Genomic DNA, 14,011 nt, shown 5'->3' on the forward strand with positions numbered 1-14,011 from the left:
TCCACCCTCCACCAGGATAACCCTTCCCATCTGCCAAGTCCCTTCAGAAAATATCTTCCATTGTCCAACCCATGATCTGACAGCTTGTATCTTAAGCTTTCTTGGCTTCTGTGATTTCAAAAACGTCGACTGCTGACATTTTTCTTTTGGCCAGTGTCTCTTTAGTTGTACTGTCTCCAAGGGAAGTTGACGTGTCCTGTAGGTATCATAAATCTAATAGTTAACCAGGAATAATGATCTGGCCAAATAAAATGGGAAAAGCCATGCCTCTAACTAAAACAACTGTTCTGTGTTTCCCCAGGATCAGGAAGGTCTGCTTATGGACTACTGTTTGGGATTTATCTTTGTAGCTGTTCTCATGTTTTCTTTCAAAAATGCCCATATTTTTTAACTTTTTCTTTTATATTGATTTACTTACAACATTGGTATACATTGTGCTGCCCATTATTTTTCATTCATATTGTGTTTCATACAATCATTCTCGTGTATTACGTTTTATAAAATTTATCATCATGGAACTATGCCTATCATTACCCAGTCTTCTCGGGCCCTGATGGATCTTTCTCATTTCCTTTACCCCCTCCCTTCATCCATCAAATTGTGCAACCCTGTGATTTTGCCCCTATTCACTCACCCTTTTGCTCCTCCCCTTCCCCACCTTGGGCCCTGGATGTTTTACTAGTTATCCTTCTACTTTTACAATAATGGTCTTGGGCAGTATTTGTCCTTATGAAACTAAGTTAGTCCACTCAGCATAATGTTGTCCAATCTCTCCTAAGATATGTAGTATTTTTTTTTCAAGTTGCTCCTGACTGCTGTATACTATTCCATCATGTGAATGTACTATAATTTCTCAATCCATTCAGTTGTGGTTAGACATTGGGTTATTTCCATGTTCTCGCAATGGTGAATAACACAGCTATTAGTGTTAGTTCATCTCCATTTGTGTTTCAGTTCCAATTTTGTTGGGATATACTCCTAGTAGTGGAATAGCAGGGTCATATGGAGTTTCTATGTTCAAATTTTTGAGGAAATGCCAAACTGCCTTCCAGAATGCTTGTACCATTTTACAATCCCACCAACAGTGTATGAGAGTTCCCACCTCTCCACATCCTCTTCAACATTTATTACTTGCTGCCCTACTAAACTTTGCCACTGATACTGGGGTAGATGGTATTTCATTGTGGTTTTGATTTGTATCTCTCTTATTTTCAGTGACTTTGACCATTTCTTCATGTGTCTGTTAGTCATCTGAATATCTCCCCCTATGAAAAGTTTTTCCACATCTTTTGCCCATTTTGTAACTAGGTTATCAGTCTTGTTTTTCTGGAGGCCCAGAAATATTCTGTAAACGTTTGTTATGAGACCTTTGTCTGAGATGATATTGTCAAATGTTTTTTCCTAGTTGATTGTTTTTCTTTTCACAGGTAATTGTGTTATGCAGATGACACAACCTTCGTTGCTGTAAGTGAGGAAGACTTGAAGCACTTGTTGCACAAGATCAAGGAATGCAGCCTTTGGTATGGATTGCATATCAATGTCAAGAAAACAAAGATTCTTACCACAGGACCAATAGGCAACATCATGATGGATGGAGAGGAGCTTGAAACTGTCAACAGCTTCCTCTCTCTTGATACAAGCAGGAAACAATGAGATGCATTGCACTGGGAAAATCTGCAGCTAGGAACCTCTCCAAATTATTGAGGAGTAATTATGTCAGTTTGAGGACTAAGGTGATTCTGATTCAGATTATAGTCTTTCCAATCACTTGCTATGGATCTGAGAGCTGGACAATGAATAAGAATTCATGATTAAGAATCTGCACAATGAAAAAGGACAGAAGAATTGATGCCTTTTAGCTGTGGTGTTGAGAAGAGCACCAAACATCCCATAGATGCAAACAAAACAAACAGATATGTCTTGAAGAGAGTACAGCTGGAGAGCTCTTTGGAGGCAACAATGGTGAAACTTTGCTTCACATACTTTGGGTGTGTTACTAGGAGGGGCTATTCCTTTGAGAGGAACAAGATGCTGGGAAGGGTGGAGAGTAGAGAAGGAGAGAAAGACCCTCAACCAGGTGAATTGACCTGCTGACTGCCACCATGATCTCTTGTGTGTCGGAAAGTGTGACGGTATAGAGCAGGGTTCAAGTCTTTTGTTCATAGAGTCGCTATGAGTTGTACTCAACTCAATGGCACCTAACAATATCCATGAACAGGAAACATTTTTCCATTTATTTAGGTCTTTTATTGTTTCTGGCAAAAATGTTCTGTACTTTTCCTTGTACAGGTCTTTTTTGTCTCTAGATAGGCTTATTCTCAAGTATGTCAGTTTGTGGTTGGCTATCATATATGGTATTGTTGTCTTAGTTTCCTTCTCTGAGTTCTTTGTTACTGTAAAGGAATCCCACTGACCTTTGAATATCGATCTTATATCCTGCCACCTTAATAAATTGGTCCACTACTCTAACAGTTTGTTGGGTTTTTTTTTACCCAGTTGAGTCCTTGGATTTCTTGGATACACTATCATATCACCTGCATACACCAACAGTTTAACCATCTCTTTACTGATCTGGATGTCTATTATTTCCTTCTCTTGTAGTATTGCCCTAGTAAGTACTTCCAATACAATGTTGGATAGAAGTGGTGACAGTGTCTGCCTATATATTTTTTAAAGCACTGCTGTGGTATCAAGTGCCTTCACCAACTGATTAAATCACCCTGCTGAAAGTAAAGAGGACTTGAAACACTTGTTGCAGAAGATCAAACACTATAGCCTTTAATATGGATTATATTTCAACATCAAGAAGACAAAAAGTCTCACCACTGGGCCAATAGCCAATAGCATGAAAAATGGAGAAAAGGTTGAAATTATCAATTATTTCATCTTGCTTGGATCTACAATCAATAACTTTGATATGAGAAGTCAAGAAATCAAGATACATGGCATTAGGAAAATCTGCTGCCAAGAACCTGTCCAAAGCACTAAGGAGCAATGATGTTAGTTTAAAGACTAAGGTGCATAGGCCATAAGTCTTTTCAGTTATTTGCTATGCATCTGTGAGCTGGAATAAATAAGGATGACAAAAGAAGAATTTGACAGCTTTTGAGCTGTAGTGTTGAAGAAGAGTACTGAATATCCCATGGACTGCCAAACACACAAACAAGTATGTCTTAAGAGATAGTGCAGCCAGAATGCTCCTTTGGTGTAAGCCTGGTGAAGCTTCATCTCATATATTTTAGGCATATTGCTAGGTGAGGCTGTCCCCTGGAAATAGATATCATGCTTGGAAAGGTGGAAGATCAGCAAGAGAGAGAAAGATCCTCAACCAGATGGACTGATACAATGACTGCAGCATTGGCTCAAGTGTGTCAGAGATGATGAGGATGGCAAGAGGATAGGACATGGTTCAAATCCACTGTTCATAGGATTGCTGTGAGTTGCTCTCAATTAAGCTCTGGTCTCCTGACTGCTGGTAGCAAGCATATTGACTGTGGATTCAATTAAGATGAAACTGTTAACTATTTCAACCTTTTCTTCATAGATCATGATGTTGCTTATTGGCACACTGGTGAGAATTTTTGTCTTCTTGATGTTGACATGTAATCCATATGGAAGGCTGTAGTCTTTGGTCTTCTCCAGAAAGCATCTGAAATCCTCTTTACTTTCAGCAAGCAAGGTTGTATCATCTGCATGAAGGTTGTTGATGAGTCTTCCTCTGATCCTGATGCTACATTCTTTCTCATAGAGTCCAGCTTCTTAAATTATTTGCTCAGCATATAGACTGAATAAGTATGGAGACAGGGTATAACCCTGACACACACTTTTCTTTATTTTAAACCATGCAGCATTCCATTGCTCTGTTCAGACAACAGCTTCCTGGTCTAAATATAGGTTTTGTATGAGCACAAGTGCTGGGATACACATTCTTCTCAATGTTAGCTATAATTTGTTATGATCTATATGATCAAATGGCTCTGTATAGTCAATTAAAAAAATAGATACTCTTCTTGTATTCTCTGTGTTCAGCCAGCATCCATCTGACATCAGCAGTGATATTCCTGGTGCCACAATCTTATTCAAAATTCACCTGAACCTCTGGCAGTTCTCTATGTGCGGGTCTAGCCATTTCTGGATGATCTTCAGCAATATTTTGCTTGCATGTGATATTAATGATACTGTTTGATAATTCCACATTCTGTTGGATCAAATATGGATCTCTTCTAGTCAGTCAGCCAAACAGGTGTCCTCCAAATTTCCTAACATTTACTAGTAAGCATGTCCAGGATTGCATCTGGTTTAGTAGTTTTCCTCTGACTTAAGGAACTGTGCTGCCAATCTAAAGGTAAGGCTAACTTGATTCTATATCTTCAAGAGAAGACATCTGCCCAAAGCACAATGTCACTGAGTCATGGGACCTACCTCCCTTCAGATAAGTCAATGTGAAACTGCATAGCATAAACACAACTTTATAGCAAGTACAAGTGCCTTCTTTCCTTCTCCAACACTGCTTTAGAATGATATCCAACCTGAATAGTGGGCACCATTTGTCCTGCTTTTAAAATATATATGCTAACACAAATAAGATTCTTATTTTTTTTAAAGCCCATCTATGAAAGATCATTTTCCAACCAATTACCCCCAAGTAATGACATTTTCAGAGGGCTTTCTTGTACAGTAAAGTGGAGAGCACTTAAGGAACAGATGATGTCAACCTCAGAAGCTGCTTCTGCTGCCAATTACTCAACTAACTTCCAAGGATGAAACCTAAATCCCAGAGAGGCTGCCCAGGTTTATTATTCTTCTCCCATGTAGACAAGAGTCCTTGCTGAGGGCAATATTTCAGTGGGCACTGACTGGAGACCAACTACAACAGGAGCAACAGTGCCCTAAGGTATAATAAGAGGGGAGGGAGGTAGAGCAGGGGCAATGAGGAGGTAACAGCAAAGTGTTTACACAATGGCGCAAGATACTGAGATTGGATGGTTAGCACCAGGTACTGTTCTCCCTTGTAGACAACATGTTAGAGTAGGGATAGCGGGTTTTACCCACTGCAGCCTCACCATCATGCTAAAAGACTCACTGAACAGTTTTGCCACATGTAAAATACGGCTAATGATACTCATACCTTGGTTGCTGTAAAGAACAAACCTGATGGTGGATCACTATAAATTGGAACTGGCTCAACAGCAGTGGGTTTGTTTTGTTTTGAGGATACAGAGGTAACTAATCCTAAAGTGCCTAATCCAAAGCCTAATATACAAAAAGGCTCAACAAAGGTTAGCTTCCCACCTGTGTATCCTTTTCTTCAACAACTTTCTCTCAATCCTGAAATCCCCATTCTTCCCTCTGGCCTAAACAGCTTGGAAAACTTGACCTTGTTATACGTCAATGACCTCCACCAAAGCCACCCACATAAATTCTTATGGTAACAGACCCAGAGGCCGAGTCAGCCTCTACAGCTCTTGCTCTCACCATCCAAAGGACAAGTTCTCTTGGGGGTTGTACAACTTTGATGAAAAAAAAAGTCAAGGGAACAAACAGTACACAGGGAACATTTCACATACTGTCTCAGTCATTAGAAAGTTGCTGTATCATAGCCTTCAACATTGCAGGGGATGCTGCAGAAACTTCACAAAAGCTTTTTCAGCCAAATGTGGGTTCTCATTTAATTAAAGCTGCACTGGACAAGAGCCTTCCTCTAATAAAGCCAAGCACTACAGCTAATCAGAAATAGCCAGCTGTTAGCTCAACTGCTAACACTCCAACTAGGCCCCATGGGGAAAAGGGAAGCAGAACTCCATACAGTAGTCATGAGAGAAACTTGTGATGGAGAATCAGAAAAGGGAAGAGTCAATAAGATGAACTAGACAGATTGTTAGTTTCATATAACTCTGTGCTGTTAGCCCTTAAAGAATATGCACAAGTGTGTTCCTGTTGGCACTTTTCCTGTTAAGATGAAAAACAATAGGCAAAAATGACTATAAATACAACAGGAAGATTCAAACTTTAGGGATAGGGGAAAACACACTTTTAGAAGCATGGGTTAAATTGAGGTTTAAAGCCAAATGAAGGATTTTTTCCCTTTTTAAAAAAATACATATATACAGAGCTTATGTTAATGGTATAATCTGGGAATGGAGAAGAGTAATGATTGAAATGTACATCTGAAGATTATAGAAATGTTGAATTTTTATTACCTTTATATTTATCACAACTTAAAAAATTGTTTTGGAAAATAGTTATTTATTATCTTTATTCAAGTATGAGATGGTATTCTGAATACAAAAGTAAATTTAACTTGAAGAGAAAAAATTCTGTGTGTGTGTGTGTGTTTGTTTCTAAGTAGTTGAAAAGAATCAAACTGAACTGAACGATTCACATTCTCAAGACTGAGTCACCAATGTCTTACAATTTCTCAGATCCTAACCATAATCTCAGTCAGTTAGGCAGGATGGGTATTATTATTCCTACCTTTATCTAACAAACAATACAACTGAGGCTAAAAGAAATTAAGTTCTTTCCCCCAGGGTCTTATAACTCGTGGGGAAAAATTATAACTCAAACCTAGGTCTTTTGACAGCAAATCCAGCACTGTTCTTTTCCATTCCAGGAAGCCTTTTGCCAGTTTCCCAATTACACAAAACCAGTTCTTACCTTCCAGCTCTTCTTTCTCATAGTGAATATTGAGAATTGTACTGGTCCCACCCTGATCCACCACAACTTCTTCATCTGGTCTCTGTTAAAATACAAAGAAATAGTGGTAGTAAAATATACTCATTCAAACATTTAATTGAGCACCTGATACATGCTAGGAACTTAATAATACATTTAGGGGGTTAACAAAATTGTATAGGTACTATTTTTTAATTCATTTTAATTAACATTTACAGATATTTTGGATTTTCATTCATTCATTGTTGCACTGTTTTCTTTACCCTCCTTCCCTCAGTTCGCTCCTCTCTTTGAAAAGCAAAAGATAAGCTTCTTCACTGGTACACAATCCCCCTGCCCCCGGCCCTGCCACCCCCCACCGCCCCAAATGCACTAAGACTGAGAAAAACTGGATAGATTATGTATATGGAACTGAAACAGATGAGGGAGAGAACAGTTTAAAAGTGATATATGATAGCATATTGTGATTATCTAGGAATCCAGAAGGTTGCATAGGTACAATTTTAACTTCACAATACCTGAAGTGTCAAATACTACAGCCATTCTCCTTCTTAAAACATGAAAAGGGATAATGATGGGCATAGATCAATGGTGATTAATTTTTATACAATCCAGTATATGGTAATGATTTTATGAAAAACAATGTAAATGAAGGAATGAAACACAATGTATAGAAATTTTGCATGTAAACCAATAGAAAGTTTTTTAAAAAGGAACAAGCTGAGACTCAGAAAATATTTACTATTGTCCAAGGTCACAATGTGGTAAAAGGCACATCTAGAACTAAGCCAAGGTCTTATAACTGCAGATACTGTGCCTCCTTCCACCTCCTCCATCTACTCATATGGATAATGTGATGCAACTCCTGTCAAGAGCATTATCTCATTTGGTGTAAATTAGTCTTATTGACCTTTCAGTGGTATTTTAGCCTGTTGACTACTCTGTCCTTGAAACTTTCTTTCTGATTTGTGAGACTCCTTCTCTGTCCTATCCAAACACTCATCTTCTCCCTTTAAAAATATTTCCCAAATAAAAGCTCTCCACTCTGTTAGTGAAAATTCTTAACTGCAGCTTAAAATTGTGTGACTTAATAGTTGACAAACCACTGGGATGCAGCACCTCAGACTCCTTGTATCTAAAACAAATAACTCTCCTTTCAAAGCTAGTTCCCTGTGCTCATTTCTTTATTCTACCTATTGAGCCATTACTTCTTAGACAACATTTGTCATTTCAAACTTACGTTTTCATTCTACATTTATATAGTACCCATCATATGTCTTTAGGGAGAGAGTGCCTTTTTCTTCCCTCATCAAGCCCTTTGCCACTTTATCAAATTTACTTTCATGTTTCTTTTGTCCTAGCCCACACTCTCTATCCCTTTAGATCACTGTTAGTTACTAACAAGTTAAGATTACCCTATGTATGTCAGAGTAGAATTATGTTCCAAGACGTTTTCAAGGTTGTGAGCTTTTAGAAGCAGATCACTGGAGTCAGGCCTCTCTTCCAACAGTCCAGAGCTTAAACAAGAATTGCTTTAAATCATAATGGGCTGTTTTCATTTCTGAAACTACACCTATCTTCTTCCTGAAGTGCTGTTCTCTTTGCTTAAAACTATTCCCCTCCCCACCCCCACTGCCGACTACGCCTCCACATCCAAATAATTAATTAATGCAAATTAATTACTCACTGGGTCCAGCCTAAAAGTACTTTCTTGGAAGTCTTCCTCGACTCCTCTCTCCCTCAGAACAAGATCCTCCCATTTACATGCCTTATGACCAAAGACCTGCTACTACTGAGAACATTCCAGTTCATAACAATGGTGTGTGTATAAAGAGACCGACCACTAAGTTAGATGTTAGGTATTAGGTATGATTCATAATGGTTCAAACCACCAATCTTTCAGGGAATAGACAAACACTTCATCTTTTGTGCCACCCAGGGACTCTATCTGCACACTACAGTTCTCTTTAGTAAAAAGGCTTCATACTCCTGGAGACAGACCATATCTGCCTTCCTCATCACTTGTATCCCCAATATTCTGCATAGTATGAATAAGTAAGAATGCATAGCATTCTATATATAAGAATTTATGAGCATGTAGCATAGTAAGTGCTCATGTAAAATGCACTTATTCTTATTAATTCTACCTTATCAAGCCCTCACACCTGGATATTTCAAGGACATTTTAGCCAAGGTTCCTGTCAACCTATTTCCCATCCAAAGTCATAGCTCTAGCTTCGCTCACTGATCTAGTATAACATTCCCACCTTCATTTCACCCTGTCCAGTCAGCTAACTCTAACCTAAGAGTTCTATGAGGTAAGGAGTAATGCTACAAATCCAAAGGCTCTTCCATGGGAGAAGGATAGGCAATTTCCTCCCATGTTATTTACAGCCTCTGAGAACTTGCTGAAGAGTCAGCTATGAAAGGATACCAATGGGACAGCAATGAGTTAGGATTTTTAGGTTAGTCATCTTTCATCCCAACTTCTCATCATGCCAAACTCTAACTCGCCTCCTAGATCTTGCTCAAATTTCCAACTTTTATACTCTAATTAGCTTCTGGGCTTCAAGGGCAGGAAGATTCTGGAATCATCTTTGCCCTGTCAAAATCAGGTAATGCTCACCTTCCCAGAATTCCACCAGGATTTGCCAACAGTCAGGTGATTCAGACAAGGGCTCCAACTCTAAACAGCTTCAGGCCCAAGGGCTTCAGGCCTGATATCCTCTAGATCAAACATACCAGATCTAGAGGGGACATAACTCTTCCCTTGGAAATAATCCTACTGCAAATGGAAGAGTAGAGGCACTAAGTCATACTAAGACAGTCCTGGAGCAGAAGCTCAGGAGTGAGTATCTTTCCTCCAGAGTGTCTGAGACAGAAATCTTTCCCTAAACCTAAACCTGGTGTCTGGGATCTGAACTTAGAGCCATCTAACCTCAAGAGAGACAGGCAGCAGCATGAGGTGTTAGACATCACAGAAGTAAACTGACACCTAAGCCATCATATCAAGGGTTGGCTGGGAGTGGTGGTGAGGTGCTGGATGGGGAACAGAGTGGAAGGGGATTTGGGAGGAGCAGGAGAAAGGGTTAGGTCAAGACATATGCACCAAGGAGGGGAGATACACTTTTATAATGGGGAAATCTCTTTCATGTGCTCCTTTCTGTAAAATGCTTGAGTGTGAGATGTTCTAAAGCTGAGCATCCAAATTAAGACAGACCAGGAAGAAGGACTGGCCATCCACTTCCAAAATAACAGGCCTTTGAAAACTCTACACACAACAGAACACACTTAGACTAGCAGATATGTCTTCTGAGGCTAAGCCCTCGAATTTGGAAACAAAAAAGAGAAGGAAGAGTTGTAAGCAGATACTAGTAATTGGAATGTAGAATGTGAGAAGTATGAATGTAGGAAACTGGAAATTGTTAAGAAAGAAATGAAATGCATAAATATTGATGTACTAGGTATTGGTGAAAAGAGATGGGTTGGCATGGGACACTTAGAATCAGACAATCATATGATCTACTTACTATACTGGAGGTGGAAAAAATGAGGAAAAAAGGGGTCACTTTTAGAGTTAAAAATGTCATTTCTAGATCCATCTTGAAATATAATGTTGTGAGTGACAGAATAATATTGATATGCATACAAGGAAGTCCAGTGAATACCACTATCATTCAATTATATGCACCAAAAGCTACAGCCAAAAAGGAAGAAATAGATGATTTTTACCAACTTTTGCATTCAGAAGTCAATCAACACCAAACAAGATAAAGGTAAACAAACCAATTGAAAAATGGGCACAGAATATGAACAGACACTTCACCAAAGAAGATATTCAGATGGCACACAAACACATGAAGAAATGTTCAAAATCCCTAGCTCTAAGAGAGATGCAAATTAAAACAACTATGAGATATCATCTCACCCCAATAAGAATAGAAAAATTTAACAGAAGAGCAAACAACAAATGTTGGCGAGGTTGTGGAGAAACTGGAACACTTATTCACTGTTGGTGGGAGTGTAAAATGGCACAACCACTATGGAAGGCTGTATGGCACTTTCTCAAAAAGTTGCAAATAGAAATATCCTTTCACCCTGCAATTCCACTACTGGGAAAAACCCCAAAGAGACCATAACTGCCACCCAAGCAGATATATGCACACCCATGTTTATTATGACTTTGTTCACAATAGTGAAGAGTTGGAAACAACCTAGCGCCCATCAACAAATGAATGGATAGAGAAGCTATGGTATATTCACACAATGGAATTCTATGTTGCATTGAAAAGCAAAGAACTCATGAAATATTATACAGAATGGGTGGCCTTGGAGGACATTATCCTGAGTTAAATATCTCAGTCACAGAAGGACAAATATTGCATAGCACCACTGTTGTAAAACGAGACTGACATTGGGTTTGGGAGGAGATTGAGAAAGATGGGATAAATAATGTATACTATATTGAAATACATGAGGGAGAGAACTGTTTAAAAGGGATATATGATTAGGTATTATTGTCATGACAGGAGTCCAGAATAAAGGCTGCATAGTGGAGTGGACTTGTGGGGAGGGATTGTGTAACAATGAAAGAATTTTTCTTTTACTTTTCAAAGAGAAGAGTGAACAGGGTAGGGGGTACGGGGAGGTTGAGCAGGAGGAAAAGTACAACAATGAATGAGTGGAAATCCAAAGTCTCTGTAAACTTTCATTAAAATTAATTTTTAAAAAGTAACTTACAAAAAAAAAAGAAGTTAAGGAGCTGAACAGAAGATTTCAAAGGGCAGCTCAGGAAGACAAAGCAAAGTATAATAAAATATGCAAAGAGCTGGAGTCAGAAAATCAAAAGTGCCAAACTTGGCATGTTTTTTATTGTGATTCTAACAAAAGTTTACAAGGAAAATTGGCTTTTCATTCATTCATTGTTGCACATTTTCCCCCTTACCCACCCAGCTCACTTTATAAAAAATTGTATTCACTGTTGCATAATTTCCTCCTTCCTCCCCCATTCCCAGTTTAAGCAAAAGGAAATGAACAACAAACTCAAGCATCAAGGTGCAATACTTAAGGATGCTATGGACAAAATAATGAGTGATGCAGGAAGCATTAAAAGAAGATGAAAGGAGTACACTGAGTGACTGTACCAAAAAGAATAATATGACACAGAAGAACGTAATGAAATCCATATGATTAAGAGGCAATAGTAATGAAGGAGGAAGTTCAGGCTGCTCTGAAGGAACTGGCAAAAAAACAACACCCCAGGAGTTGAAGGAATACCGATAGACATACTTCAACAAAAAGATGCTGCCCTCGATGTGTTCACCAGATTGTCAAGAAATCTAAAGGACAACTAACTGGTCAATTGACTGGAGGAGATCCATATTTAGTCCTATGCAAAAAAAAAAAGTGACCTGATAGAGTATGGAAAGTATTGAACAGTATCACTAATATTACACACAGGCAAAATCCTGCTGAAGATTATACAACAATGACTGGTACAGAACATCGACAGAAAAGTAGCAGAAATACAAGCTGGGTTTAGAAGAAGCCATGGCACTAGAGACATTATTGTCAATGTCAAATGGATCTTGACTGAAAGCAAAGAGTACCAGAGGAATGTCTGTGTATCACTCATTATGCACATGCCTTTAACTGTGTATATTACAACAAATTGTGGCTAACCTTGAGAAGAATGGGAATTCCAGAACACTTGATTGTGCTCGTGTAAAATCTGTACTTGGACCAGAAGGCAGTGGTCAAAACAGAGCAAGGAAACACTGCATGGTTCAAAATCAGGAAGGGTTGGGTCTTATTTCTGATCTCTGTACCTTTTCAATATGTATGCAGAACAGATCATTTGGGAGGCTAGACTTTACAAGAAGGAGCTGGGCTTTAAGATTGGAGGAAGACTCATGAACAGCCTGAGTTAGGCAGATGATACAACCTTGCTTGCTGAAACTGAAGAGGATCTGGACTGTAATGTCTTCAATATGGACTAAAGCTCAACATCAAGAAGACAAAGATTCTCACCATTGGGCCAACTGACAGCACAATGCTGGATGGAGAAGAGACTGAAGTTGTTAACAATTTCAGCTTGCTCAGCATCACAATCAACTCTCTTGGAACCAGCAGTCAGGAAATCAGATGAATTGCACTGGGCAAGTCTGCTGTCAGAGACCTCTTCAAAGTGCTAAAAAGCAATGAATTCAATCTAGGGTCTAAGGTGCACTTGATCCAGGCCATGGTCTTCATAATTACTTGCTATGCCTCAGAGAGCTGGACAGTAACTAAGACTGACAAAAGAAGAATTGCTGCCATTGTGTTGTGGTGCTGGAGAAGAGTATTGAACATACCATGGACTGCCAGGAGAACAAATAGGTCTGTCTTGAAGAGAGTAAAACTAAGTTTCTCTTCAGTGGCAAGGATTTTGAAGCTCTGTCTCACATACTTTGGGCATGTTGTCAAGAGGAACCAGTCCTTGGAGAAGGACATCATGCTTGGAAGGGTGGAGAGACAGTGAAGGAGAGAAAGACTCTGGAAGAGATGGATTGACACAGTAACTGGGGTAATGGGGGTAGGTGTGTTGGAGTCAGTGAGACTGGCTCAGGACAGGGCAGGCTGCATAGCTATTGTGCATAGAGTCGCTATTAGTCACAAGCAACTCGATGGCACATAACAACAATTCTAAATTTAGGGAACTCTGGTGGGTTAGTGATAAGAGGTTATACTGCCAACCCAAAGGCACATGGTACTTTTAATTATTATATTCTTTTAGCTGCAGTATTGCAACTGTTATTCTGAAACTGCTGTTTATGAATCCATTCTGATTTGATAGTACGGAACAGTAACAATTCTAAATTTACTAACTTGTATGCCCCAAGTAAGGTAGTCCTGAACATAAGGCAATCCATTCCCCATGAGAAAGTTCAAGAAAAGGCTTGTGGACCAACTTGAATGAAGTAAACTTTCAGGGAAGGAGATTAAATAGTCAAATGTCTCTTGGGAATAGTTGGTTGTTTTTATAGATATAAGTAAAAGAACCCATTACTACTACCATGGAATGATTCCCAAGATATAATATTGAACTTAATAATCAAGGTATAGAAAACTATGTATCATTTCCTACCTCTTTTATCTAAGAGATGAAGTTGGGAATGTAAGCATCTGTTTACATTCAGAAAATAAATAAAAGAAGAAAAAACCATAAAATGAAAGCTTAATAGTGGTTTATGAGGGGTCTAAAAGAGAGATGTAACTGGGTATTTCTGTCATCACAGGAGACTAGAGCGAGGGCTGCATGGTGGAGGGGACCTGGGGGAGGGTTTGTAAAACAATG

General features: G+C 38.9%; 1 protein-coding gene across 1 annotated transcript in view; it reads right to left on the bottom strand.

The window, feature by feature from the left end:
- SLC4A8 (solute carrier family 4, sodium bicarbonate cotransporter, member 8) overlaps positions 1 to 14,011 on the bottom strand; it is a 116,767-nt gene that overhangs the window by 86,302 nt on the left and 16,454 nt on the right. The window contains exon 2 of the mRNA XM_006900214.1: positions 6,658 to 6,739. Within this exon, the coding sequence (XP_006900276.1) occupies positions 6,658 to 6,739 (82 nt within the window). The remainder of the gene's footprint in view (positions 1 to 6,657; positions 6,740 to 14,011) is intronic.

The sequence above is a fragment of the Elephantulus edwardii genome, unplaced genomic scaffold (genome assembly GCF_000299155.1).
Source record: "Elephantulus edwardii isolate Elephantulus edwardi_28Jun2011 unplaced genomic scaffold, EleEdw1.0 scaffold00278, whole genome shotgun sequence".
Classification (NCBI taxonomy): Eukaryota; Metazoa; Chordata; class Mammalia; order Macroscelidea; family Macroscelididae; genus Elephantulus; species Elephantulus edwardii.